The sequence below is a fragment of the Gadus chalcogrammus genome, chromosome 21, assembly GCF_026213295.1.
Source record: "Gadus chalcogrammus isolate NIFS_2021 chromosome 21, NIFS_Gcha_1.0, whole genome shotgun sequence".
In the NCBI taxonomy this organism is placed as follows: domain Eukaryota; kingdom Metazoa; phylum Chordata; class Actinopteri; order Gadiformes; family Gadidae; genus Gadus; species Gadus chalcogrammus.
Window position 1 is genome coordinate 7,744,902 of NC_079432.1, and position 13,447 is coordinate 7,758,348.

The 13,447-nt window shown below is 42.1% G+C and overlaps 2 protein-coding genes across 5 annotated transcripts in view; both read left to right on the forward strand.

Annotated features, from left to right (window-relative positions):
* itpkb (inositol-trisphosphate 3-kinase B) overlaps positions 1–5,456 on the forward strand; it is a 26,403-nt gene extending 20,947 nt beyond the window's left edge. For all 4 annotated transcript variants that reach the window (XM_056581122.1, XM_056581125.1, XM_056581124.1 and 1 more), the window contains exons 10-12: positions 692–793; positions 1,308–1,379; positions 3,156–5,456. In XM_056581122.1, the coding sequence (XP_056437097.1) occupies positions 692–793; positions 1,308–1,379; positions 3,156–3,368 (387 nt within the window). In that variant the 3' untranslated portion in view covers positions 3,369–5,456. The remainder of the gene's footprint in view (positions 1–691; positions 794–1,307; positions 1,380–3,155) is intronic.
* A 985-nt stretch (positions 5,457–6,441) lies between these two features.
* Positions 6,442–13,447, forward strand: part of coq8aa (coenzyme Q8A, genome duplicate a) — a 19,706-nt gene continuing 12,700 nt past the window's right edge. The window contains exons 1-4 of the mRNA XM_056581916.1: positions 6,442–6,918; positions 9,572–9,671; positions 10,046–10,128; positions 10,245–10,466. Coding sequence (XP_056437891.1) covers positions 9,575–9,671; positions 10,046–10,128; positions 10,245–10,466 — 402 coding nt within the window. The 5' untranslated portion in view covers positions 6,442–6,918; positions 9,572–9,574. The remainder of the gene's footprint in view (positions 6,919–9,571; positions 9,672–10,045; positions 10,129–10,244; positions 10,467–13,447) is intronic.

Genomic DNA, 13,447 nt, shown 5'->3' on the forward strand with positions numbered 1-13,447 from the left:
CATGTAGAAATAGAGGGTTGTTAATTATGGTATATATATTCTTCTTCTTCTTCTTCTTCTTCTTCTTCTTCTTCTTCTTCTTCTTCTTCTTCTTCTTCTTCTTCTTCTTCTTCTTCTTCTTCTTCTTCTTCTGCTAGTCACAGTCAGGATGGAGTGTAAGGGTTTCCCAGTAAAGCTTTGATCTGGGAGCCTCACAAGGCTCTTTCCTGAACAAACGGCTAAAAATCTAAAAATATAATTTCCTCTGCCTCTTGTCTCTTCTCTCCCCCAACAGCTTTCTTTCCTTCTAATATGAATAGATATAATGGCAATGCTCTTTTGGACATTCTGTCAATGGTACAGCACTTCTGCCAAAAAAATACAAATACCATGAATAATCCATACGTTGTTGTTTGAGAAATGATGCAAATAATATATTAGTTAGTTATATGATCTTAGTGTTCTCAACATCAAACTCTGTTGTTACTTTATTTACTTTTCATGTTGACCTTTGACATAAGTGGGTGGTTATATGAAATACTCGTTAGACTCTTGACAGATTGTACATTTTTTGCATGTTTTCCCCCTCCTCCTCGCCTTATCTCCTACTCTTCTTCCCTCCTTTCCTTCCACTCCTCTTCTTCCACCTCCTCACCTCCTCCTCTCCTGTTCCCTCCTCCTCCTCTTCTACTCTTCCTCTCCTCACCTCCAGAAGGAGGATGGGACGGTGAGCCGGGACTTCAAGAAGACCAAGAGACGGGATCAGGTTACTGCGGCCTTTGAAGACTTTGTCAAAGGAAATCACGGAATACTGGTAAGTGTGCGTGTTTGTGTGTGTGTGTGTGTGTGTGTGTGTGTGTGTGTGCGTGTGTGTGTGTGTGTTTTTGTTCATGCGCTTGCGCTTGCGCGGCTAAGAGTGCATGTGCGCACATGCATCTGATGCAGCCGAGTTTTTTGTTGTTTACAGACAGGGAGAAGGAAAGGAATCTACGTAATACACAGACACACACACACACCACACACACACACACACACACACACACACACACACACACACACACACACACACACACACACACACACAGCATGACCTTGTCTACATTTCCAGGAACAGTTAAGAAAAGGAAGTCCTTGGCATCTCCCGGTGCTGTTTGCAACAGAAACACTTAAACAAAATGACCTGATAAAATGTATGCGTGTGTGTGTGTGTGTGTGTGTGTGTGTGTGTGTGTGTGTGTGTGTGTGTGTGTGTGTGTGTGTGTGTGTGTGTGTGTGTGTGTGTGTGTGTGTGTGTGTGTGTGTGTGTGTGTGTGTGTGTGTGTTTCTAGAACTGTTATATGTCCAGGCTGGAGGAAATCCGCGATACCTTGGAGGACTCTCCCTTTTTCAAGGCTCACGAGGTATGTTGAGACAGAGGTGGTGTCGTCAACAGTGGGCACCTCCATGATCGTGGTTCTTATCCTACCTATCTCGGTTGAATACGGGGAATGGGTTAACTTAGCAACAGTAAGTGCTACAGTAAGAGCTACAGTAAATGCCAGCAGTAGTTTAAACTCCTCAAGCACTAGTTTAAACTCGTCCAACGGTAGTTTATACTCAGCCAGCAGAACTGTAACTCGGCCAGCAGTAGTTTAAACTTGGCCAGCAGTGGTTTAAACTCGGTCAGCAGTAGTTTAAACTCGTCAAGGAGTAGTTTGAACTCTTCCAGCAGTGGAATATAATCTCGGTCAGCGGTAGTTTAAACTCGGCCAGCAGTGGTTTAAACTCGGTCAGCAGTAGTTTAAACTCGTCAAGCAGTAGTTTAAACTCGGCCAGCAGTACTTTAACTCGGCCAGCAGTAGTTTAAACTCGTCCAGCAGTAGTTTAAACTCGGTCAAGAGTAGTTTGACTCATCCAGCAGTAGGTTAAACTCGGTCAGCAGCTGTTTGAACTCAGTCAGCAGTAGTTTAAAACTCTTCAAGCAGTATTTCAAATTCATCCAGCAGTAGTTTGAACTGGGCCAGGAGTAGTTTAAACTCAGCTAGCAGTAGTTTCCTGCAGAAAAGCGCCTGTAGAGTTTTCACATCAACACAGTGTAGAATGGCCACTGTAGAAAATGTAAATCCCTGTTTGAAATCCTCATACACTTGCACAAAAGCGTTTTCTTCAGTAAAATACGCCCATATTGAAACAGGAAACAAGTGCTTAACTCCGCCCCTTGTAATATAGTTGATCGGCTAGATCCAAGATTAGGGCCTAGCCCTTACCCTTATGTTCATTATCACCACAAGTCATTGTTGCAGTGTTGTCTAGATAGATGTGTGTCTTCAGGAGTTACATTTCAAAACAAAAAGTCAGTTCAGGTTTCAAAACACATGCCATGCGGAAACAATTCGATCAACTGTTGAAACTATTTGGTTAACTTTAAAGTATATTTGAACAAATGTATCAAATGTGATCAACATGTTCAGCAGATACACATATAGGTGGAATTAAAAACAATAAATATCTCAAAACACAACATTTATTTTTGAGTTGGATTGAATTAATGTTGGGCTATTGATATAGAAGATAGAACTTAGAGTGAACTCTTGGAGTGGTATTTGTCGTAAACACACTAACACGTTTGAAATTTTAATGGTGGAAATTGCAGAACAATAGCCTTGACCACACGCCTACACATACACTTGAGGAAACCAAGTCTGGGCACAAACACACCATACACACACAAAAATGCAAGCAAATGTGCGCACACACACTGAACTTAATTATAGTAGGTCAGATGCACGTACCAACAAATAATGCCGAAGGAAGTGTGTGGATCAAAACAGGAATTGAGATCCGACCAGCGAAGGACACACCCACACACACACACACACACACACACACACACACACACACACACACACACACACACACACACACACACACACACACACACACACACACACACACACACACACACACACATCCTCCAGCACATTCACATCCACTCAAGGCATAGTCTCCCCTTTAGTATATCTATATATATCTGTTTAAAATCTATTTTAAATTGAAAAAGTATTTCTAACCCCCCTTCCGCCTTTCCTCCGGCCTCATTGTGTTCTTGTTTTTCCACCCTTCCATTGCTTCCCTGCGTCTCCCCTCCGTCTCACCCGTCACCCTCTTCCTGTTTGTGTCTCTATCGCTGTCTCCAGGTGATTGGCAGTTCCTTGTTGTTTGTGCATGACAATAAGGGGCGGGCCAAAGTCTGGATGATTGACTTTGGGAAGACCACGCCCCTTCCAGAGGGGGAGGAGCTTAACCACAGGGCTCCTTGGGTAGAAGGCAACAGGGAGGACGGCTACCTGATCGGACTTGATTGTTTGCTGGATATCATCAGAACCATGGCCGCCCAGACTCAGCCGTGACGTTTGCCTATTTTTGGCTCAGTTTTACGCACATAATCCACTTCCAGCGATCACTTCTTCTGTCCCTCCCAAAGACTCTCCCTTGTGGGTTTGGTTGACCTCTTCAGCCCTACGTCACATTGTCCCATGTCTCCTACTCTACAGATAATCATGTCTAACACAGAGCGTTCTAACACGATTACCGCTTAACGCCTCAATCTATTTATTTAATGTTCTGAGTTTTGCCTGTCCAAATGTTGTTCACTGCTCTGCCCTTTAAGCCAACAACAAACTTACCCCTGAGCGTTGCCTCAACCTTCACACACTGTTTAAACCTACAACTTAAACTGACACAAGGAGCCTTGGTCACACATGCTTAACCAAATAGACCACTCAGCTGAAAGCGTTTTGATCTCATTGGTTGTTGAGCCCTGCTGTGATTCTGAGTCCGATGATGTCCCCCAACTCCATTACGAATGGCTCAAAATAATAAGGCAAAGTTAGGGATGTGTGTGTGTGTGTGTGTGTGTGTGTGTGTGTGTGTGTGTGTGTGTGTGTGTGTGTGTGTGTGTGTGTGTGTGTGTGTGTGTGTGTGTGTGTGTGTGTGTGTGTGTGTGTGTGTGTGTGTGTGTGTGATCTATCCTTGTTTCCATGACGACCACAGAGTTACCTAACTGATTCACACAGCTGTTGTCCAAACATAATTGATTTACCCTCAAAAGCAGGAAACTCATGAAACTTCCTTTGTTTCTTGTTCTTATCCAATACGTTAACTCTTTGTCGTTCTCCATCTCAAACTTTTTAATAGCAATAGCTGGAATACAACTTTTCAGTTTACACATATTTTCAGTTTGCTTATTTCACTAATTCCACCACCTTCCCTCCCAGAGCTAAAGCTGAACAGTTTCCACTCCAGAACTATCGGAGGTGGCTCAATAGCAGCCAATCGTGTCAATGTTTGCCGTTCTTTCATTATGTTTTTGGGAGATTTTGCAATATTTTCGTTCATGTAAAACTGCAAACTAAGGAAGATTAATGTTGATACTGTTTATTCTTTCTAGGGATTCAAAAGCAGGCCTATGTTTTTTTTTTACTTTTGTTCATAAGGATTTGTATAACATTAATTAAGTTAGTTTCATATTTGTAGACCACTCATTGTTGTTAAAAGTGAACAGAGTTACATTTAATTTAAGCTATATGGTGACCTGATGTCATAAAGCCATGTCAGACAACTAACAACTTTTATCTGTTTTAGAGTTTTTTTATTTTTGTTTATATTAGTTTTTTTTCTTTGGTTGGTATTGTTTTTGTTTGTTTCCAGTTAAAATGAGTGCAATTGAAATATAATATTAGACTTATGTCTACTGTTTATTTTATAGAACATTCAATTATTTATAACACTTTACTGTGTTGCAGATTGTATTAGTTTCAGGGATATTGTGACTTGTAGAATTTGTATGTGTACATTTTAAACCCTCTGGTGCCAAGATGTGGTTGATCACTGAATAAGTGAGACAGTAAATGAGTGGAAAGAACTGTGGACATTTCTCATTGAAAATATTGTTCTCTCGTGGATATGACCTTGATAGCCATAGTACTCTAAGTGTCTATATTCAAAAACACAGTGGTTGATTTATGTTTAACAAGTAGCTAGATAGGTAGTGGTATACCTACTGAACTATCATGGCCCCCTGTCACAAATCCATGGTGTGACAAAGTGAATAATTATACGTGTATACGATTTGTTTACACTAGAAAATAGTAGTATAGCACTTCACTGTGCTCATTTAAAGATGTGTGCATTGTTGTTTGCAGTGGTAATAGACAGAAGGCTTGGTGATTGTAGTTTCACTGCAGTTTCTTGAGTGAGTAAGACCAGTATGTACAGTGGGCTATCCACAATGCTCTTAGATGTGAACCTGTTTTATAAAACTGAGGTAAAATATCCCTACTATTTCCCCCTTTGCAACATCATACCAGTTACTATCACAGCATCCTATTAAATGTGTCTGTTACATCTTCCTCCTCAGGTGACAGCATAATATACTATATGTTTTACGGGGAACAAAGAGTGTACAAATAAATAATAAAAACTTTAAAAAATAAGTGTTTAATCCATCTTTCCGTCTTTATTTTAGTTAACATTTCTTGTTTGTTTCATAATGTGTCCAATTCAACAAGCACAGATGTGTGTGTGTGTGTGTGTGTGTGTGTGTGTGTGTGTGTGTGTGTGTGTGTGTGTGTGTGTGTGTGTGTGTGTGTGTGTGTGTGTGTGTGTGTGTGTGTGTGTGTGTGTGTGTGTGTGTCCGGAGCAGTCTGTCCAGCCACAGGCAGGATTTATTCTCACTGTGGGTGTATGGAAGTTATTTCACATTCAAATCATACCACACCACAGGTAGTCAGTGCGGGAAGTGGGAAGGATGGAAATGACAATGAGGAGGAAAGGGTAAAAGGTGACCCTGCAATGATTATATTTTATTGGTCAACTTCCAGCAGATCATAGTTCGAATAAGTGGCTACCATTAAAATACATAGGTGGGTTGATCTATTTTTATGTTTTAGGCTATGTAGTCCTACCTCAGTAAACTTGTGAAAAAAAATGGGGAAAATAACATTTTGTAAGACTATGGCGCCCTCTGTTGTCAGACATTAGATAGATTAGTCATGATCATACATTAGTCCCTATTGTTCTTCTGTGGTAAGATTGTATACCAATGGCTTCATAACCTTATGGTAAGTTGAAGTCCTTACGGTTGTGCAGGCTTACTTTCCAAGGTAAAAATAATTATAAAAATAACATTGAAATTTCTATACAAACAAAACAAAAGTATTAATACAATTTGACAGGATTGGATTGGCCTTTTTGAAATATGTGCGTTGAAAGACTATAAATCGATGCATGAAAAAATATTTTTTCTTTAATTATTTCAAATACGATTAAACGCCAGACTGGTTTTTACAAAAACAAAACACATGCTTTGTCATATGATTGACCAATGAGAAGGCCCATCGCAGCCACCACCTCTGTCAACAGACAGCACTCTTGAAAACCGACCAATGGGAATATATTATGGGCGGGGCAGAGCTCTAGGGCTTTAGAGGCGTACAGATATTGAGCTCGGTTACCTTTTTGTTTTATATTATTGTTCCAGATCATCTTCTAGTACCATATATACCATACTTTATTCGTATTAATGGTTCCTAAACATATTCTAAGCACAGTGAGGACTTACAAGACCTGAAAAGATATTGGCGAAACTTTATGTTGACGCGTAAACGACTTTGTTAAAACTCTAGCAGTGTAGGGCTCTTGTGCCTGCAAGAAGTTGGTAAATAACAAGTCGACCTCATGGCACTGCTGCTGGGGAACGCCGTATGAATAGGTGACAGCAACTCAACTCCGCCAGGAAATCAAATAAATAAATGTTCACAGAGTCATATTGTAGCAGTGTTCGCCTTGAAATAAACGTAGATGCAATGAACTAAAGAAGGATTTTCTTGCTTTCACTCTCCACCGTTTGACCTATACTTTAAGAAGACAACTATAATAGTCAACACCGGATAACTGCTGGTATGTAAAATGCGTCTGTGTTATCATGACTAACAGTCATAATGGAATATAATGATTTATTTTCCCTGTTTGAATGGGTTGGATGACGAACTTTAAGTCAGTTCCACTTGGTCGACCTCTCCATGCCTGGAGCGACGCGTGCTAGCCGTCAAAGTTGTTATGGCTGCTGACTTAGTTCTGCAGAGTTTGCCACACATATATTTATGTTGCTTTAACGCCTTGTTTATGCACAGACCAGAGTTTTGCCATAGTGGCGTTATGGCCTGAAAAGAGACGTTTTTGTTTTTTGTAATCACACGTTTTAACAACCTTTAACTGCCTTGTCGCAACACGCCCACTAGGCTTAAGTGTCGTAATTGTCTTACTTATAGTAGGCTATGTGAATATATATGACCAACTTCAATAAGAATTTACAATATTTCAGTGTTATGATACACGAACACAATGAGATGGGGGAAAAGTTAAATTAAAACATTACAGAAGGCTCTGACCTCCACCACCCTCATATTTAATCAAGCTAAGAAGTTTAGCTTGTGCCTGCATACGGCCTACCACATACATGCATGCATATATATTATTACAAAAGGACGATATGCCTCTTAGTTCTATAAGGATCACAACACAACAGCTGAGGCTTAGGTGTGTGTGTGTGTGTGTGTGTGTGTGTGTGTGTGTGTGTGTGTGTGTGTGTGTGTGTGTGTGTGTGTGTGTGTGTGTGTGTGTGTGTGTGTGTGTGTGTGTGTAACTGACCCAAGCGAAGGCCCACAAATCCTCGGTGCTGCTGATCCACCCCCCCCCCCCCTCCTTTGTCCTCTCTCTGCTGTCTGACTTTTAAAGGTCACAACAATTCAATTTTTTCTGTCGGTGTATGTCTCCTTGTTACTCTCTATATGTTTATTTTGCGATCTGCTGCTTCTCGCCTGTCTCACCTTATCGACTGTCTGTTGTCATCGCATTCACCCCCTGCTCTTCGCCATACAGGTTTACTTTTTCGACATGTTCTGTCTCGTCATGTCTTGCCTAACGCCCATTTAACTTTTAGTTCCTTAGTTTGTTATGCAGCTATGTTTTTTTTTTAATTTCCTCCATTTTGTTAAACGCATCTTTACGTGCATATCTTTACATATAGTCATTTATATATTGGATAGTTAGTCCCACTAATCATCAACTTTTAATAGCAGTAATTCATTCTGTTGATTTACCCCAGTTATTCACAACCTTTATTGCTCCATTTGATTATTTATTATTACATTTGTTAAATAATGAATAGCATTTAATTATGTTTGAGTAGCCATTGTCTTTGGCTTTGCGGTGCATCAGACGTTGCCATCTTGGAAAGAGTTTGGCGCTCGAGCAGGCCAGCCCACTTGCTGTGCTTGTGCTCAAACAGTGGTTCAACTCATTCGATAGGCGCATATCACACAATGGCTCAGGGCTCAGGCCAGCTCGTTCCAGGCACTTAGCAGGCGGGCAAGTGGAAACACACACACACAGACACAGACACACACAGTTTATCTTTTTAAGTTTGCATCCAGATCAGACCAAAAAAACACATTTCCCTGTTATAATTCCCCTGACAAATATGCTATTGCACTATTGCAGTAAGATAACTCTGTAGATGTTTGACACCAAGTTATGATTAGGAAGTAACTTTGATGTGTTTTATCTGCAATAACAATACAATACATGCATGGGTAGCTTTTATGCTTTCGTGGGACTAGTTAGAATACGACTGATCTAGGGTAGGCTTGTAGTTTTTTTTACGTGTTGCTCCATCTGTAAACAAAGGTGTTGTCATAACCACGATCCCATAGCAGCCGAAGATGACTGCTCCCCCTTCACGATGGGACTTGGATTGCACATACAGTATAAACACAAACAAAAAAAAGTACACACGCACAGGCACGCATCATGGCACACGTTGTACATCTATCTTCAGAGGGATTGAATACATAATTACTACTAATAGTTCAAATAAGAGCCATCAAATATCAAATGTTTAAATGTGCCTTGCCCTCATGCTGACAATAGTTTGTTGCCAAAACATCTCTGTCCTTCATCCATGTGTAGCTGTCAGCTATCCACCTTCTCTGTTTTGGTTGGTCTAGCTGATGAGAGAGGTTGGCCCTCCTTCATTTATAAATGTAAACCCTCACCTAGATTCTCGACCTCTCTGTTGTTGTAAACAATATCTTGTTAGCTCTCTCTCCTCTGATAACAAGGTTTTATTTGAACAATGTCATGACTAATAACAAGCGTGTTATCTTCTCTCTCTCTCTCTCTCTCTCTCTCTCTCTTTTTCTTTCTTTCTTTCTTTCTTTCTTTCTTTCTTTCTTTCTTTCTTTCTTTCTTTCTTTCTTTCTTTCTCTCTCTCTCTCTCTCTCTCTCTCTCTCTCTCTCTCTCTCTCTCTCTCTCTCTCTCTCTCTCTCTCTCTCTCTCTCTCTCTCTCTCTCTCCTCTCTCTCCTCTCTCCTCTCTCTCTCTCTCTCTCTCTCTCTCTCTCTCTCTCTCTCTGACTTTGTGTGTGGGTGTGTCTCTCTCTGTGGGTCTTTGTGTGCCACCTTCTCTATATCTACATCCTTTTCTCTCTCTGTCACTCTCACTCTCAAATCCTCAATTTGTGTGTTTGTGTGTCTCTCCCTCTATTCTCAAGTGTATGATGGCGGGGGACATGGGACTGCTAATGCGAGGCCTGGCCAAGTTGAGCCAGGCCGTCATAGAGACTCAGGGTACTACCCTGCGCAGTGGACCAGGTAGGCTGCTCCCCCCCCCCCGCTCTGATTTTTATAAGATCCCTGCTGCCAGTTATTTGTTTGTCTTGCTCTATCTCGAGCTTGCGCCATGCTCGGCTAGCTGCCCTTCATCAGTTTTGGTACAGCTTTAGTTTTTATCATGAATGTACTCCTAGGCTTGTTTGGAGTCCACATGTTGTCTGTCTTTGTTGTTTCATATTACGTTTTGTTACTATTAATATATTTGACAAAACGAATGAATGATAAATGAATGACTTGTCACTTTCAAAACTGATCATGCAACCATGTACTGTATCTTACATGTATCATTTGACGAGTGTGAGAAAGGATAGAGAATTCCTAGACTCACACACACACACACACATGTGTCCCAGGTGCGGCTGGAGTAGAGGCCGCGGCCCAAAACCTTCAAGCGACCGCTGAGCAAGGCATCGCAGCTGCTATGATGAAGATGCAGGTTTTGACTTAAAACTCACATGCTCCATACGCACAGCATACATGGTTATAGTTGTAAGGTGACTAAATGTTACAACCTGCATAGCAACCTGCGACATTGGTCTGTGCTCCATCCAGGAGTTTTCTGGCCAGCAGCAAACATCATCAACATCATCCTCCTTCGACTCGGAGTTCGACTTCCCCCCAGCCGGTGACGACGCGGAGAGCTACGAGTTCGGACAGGGAGAGGAGGAATTCAAGTTTGGCAATGGAGCGGCCGATGCCGGCGGTCAGGGTACAGCTGCCAGCGCTGGCCAAGCCAAGGGGAAGCTGTTCGAAGGATATCAAGACCCCCAGCAAGCAGGTTCACCGGACAGACTCGGTCATACCGCCGGGGAAACCAGGTACGACGACCCCCAAAGGAGCCCACTTGTATCTGCTTTCGGAGGAAATGTTGTAAATGTTGTAAAAAAAATAATATATATATATTTTATATCTAACCCTGCATTCTGAAAATACCATTATTTTATCGTTAAACATGATACCCATGTTCAATTCCCGGCAGGCACATCTTGGACACCCCACTTCTACCATCAGGATCTGAACAGGCAGCTATACCGTCTAGACCTGGCAAGTGTGAAGTTTGTGGGGCAGTCCAGGGGCTACCATCAAGACCCTACCACGGTGGGGGGGCTGACCGCAGAGGACCTGGAGAAAGCCAGGCAGAGCAAAAGAGCTGAGATGAAACCCACACAAACAAATGGTAATCATGCTCACCGCACACGTACATGCAATCACACAAGTGGGCAAAATAATGCGTTACTCGGCATATACAAGCAAAACCAACAGAAGGAGGTTCGTTGTGTTCCCAGGAGCTTTACAAAGAATGAATAGTAAATTTAAAAGGAACCTCAAATAGAGTTATAAGATGACTGTTTTTTTAGTTCGTTCTTGTATTTAGAACTGAATGCGCCACAATCCCAGACTCCTGTGAAGCCACTGCTTTAACCTCTGTTAAAGACGGCATGTCATGTTCTATCTCTTGGGCTGAAGTTGAGTGAGCGCGCCAGGGAGCGCAAAGTTCCAGTGACGAGACTCAGCAGACTGGCCAACTTTGGAGGTAACGTTCCTCCTGTCTTCATCTCTCTCTCTCTGTCCGCGGTCAGTTATTCTTGCATGTGCACGTGTATTTAAAGGTTGATGGTATGTGTGGCCAAATAAGATTATTTATATTTATAGTACAGAGGGGTAGTTTCTCTCAGTGGGTCTTTGACAGTGCACTGGTGCACTGGTGGCTAACAGCCAGCTCTTCAGCTCACAGCTATAGTAGTGGTACCCCGGTATTCAGTTCTAAATTCAATCTTGTCTATTACTGTCTGGTCCTCTTAAGTTACATATTACACTCTAACAAAATGTGGAAACTCAGGATTTAGTTCCTCTCTTGGAGATGACTAAACCACCATGGCTGATCATCAGGAATGCATGGTTGCCACTTTTGAGCTTTTAAAGTTTTTTTTCTCTAGTTGTCCTTTTGGCATGTTTTAGTAGCAGTCAGCTTTTCATTTTGAATTGCATTTCATTGAATGTGAAGTAGAATTGCATTAAACCGAGCACTTTTACTTCAACATTACGTTCATGGTAGTAGGACGGTTTCTCATGTAGCCTCATATGACATGAGGCTGTCCTCATGTCATATGAGGACAGCCATCATGTTTATTTTGCATGTTACATGACACAGCAGACATGCATGGCATGGCCCCTGTCATGTTGTTTACGTTGGAGGTACAAACATGTGTACACACCTCGGGACCAGACCACAACGGGATGTGGATATAGATGTCAGGGTATGACCTGTTGACTTCAGAGTTGTTAAACTGTAATGTGACCCTTTCGTGTGTGTCTCATACATACTATACCCCACCATTTAGTCTGTTTGCTCTGACGGTCCATGTAATGTTATCCAAACCCTGAAGTTATTTGGTCAGGCTCTACAAAATCCAAAATCAGTAGACTCTTCATACGGACACACTTTTTAAACGTTTTCAAAAGTTCTTGGTCCATCCTTAGGCTCCAGAGCAGGGTAGGAGGGAAATACTCCAAATAGACTACCTGGAGGGAGAGGGTAAGAGATGAGAGGTCTACACAGAGAGAGAGAGAAGGCGGAGAGATGGGGAAACCCCGAGAGAGAGAGAGAGAGGACGCGTAGAGAGAGAGAGAGAGAGAGAGAGAGAGAGAGAGAGAGAGAGAGAGAGAGAGAGAGAGAGAGAGAGAGAGAGAGAGAGAGAGAGAGAGAGAGAGAGAGAGAGAGGAGAGAGAGAGAGAGAGAGAGAGAGAGAGAGAGAGAGAGCGATATCTAGAGAGATAATGATTTTCCCTTCCTAAACTTCAATTCTCTGTCCCTGTGTATGTCTGCATGCCGTAAACTGATCGATTTGTGTGCTAAATCCTCCGTTTGACCCCAAGGCCTGCCTCTTGTTCATGCTGCACTTATAAAGACCCACCAACAGTCCCGACTCCCATGTCGCCCTGCTCTATCTACCTTTACACAATGTAGCACGGTCAACTGATATACATACAATACACCGAATATCTTACCGAGCTGTTTTTTGATAAACCATGATGCAATGGTTGATTTATTAAAGAATCAGATATTGCCTTGCCTATGCACGTCAGAAAGAATGTAATAAAAAAAGGATTTAGGTTTTTGGTATTATTTAAGTCTTGGAATTGTGAGCGTCTTGTTGAGGAATCAGTGGCTTGTATTGACATGCCGACATACCGCCACACTTTATTAACTCTTGTGGAAGGTTTGAATACTGTTTGAAATGGCAGCAACTCATGGCTACCCCTGCCGGTTGATGGATGAGTTAACAGGTGGAGGTTACCGTAACGAGAACTGAATCGCTAATATACTTTAAAACTAGGCTTTAATTTACGACCATGTTGCAATTCTTAATATGCCGTTGTTGGTCTTTGGCCAAAAAGCCTTGAAAGCGACACTAAAGCCTTAACAGCTTTAGTGTCATGCTCGAGGGCAGCTCAGCGAGGCCAAGGAACAGGGAGGAGTTGACCCCGGACGGGTGGGTGTTGACAGTTTTAGAGACCTGAGGTGGCTGGCTGGCAAGAAAGGGTTGGACAGGAGAGTGTGAGATGTTGACTACGCTACACTCATGTCCTTCATTCTCCTTCACACAGTGGACACAATGGTGTGTGCTTTATTAAGACCCATGTTTGTCCTGTGCTGTTGTAGTGTCGGTTGTCCTGGAATACAAGTGACTATTTGCGGCATCTAATCCTTATTTAAGCATTTCCAAAAAGGGGGCAGCAACACAGGATTAAAA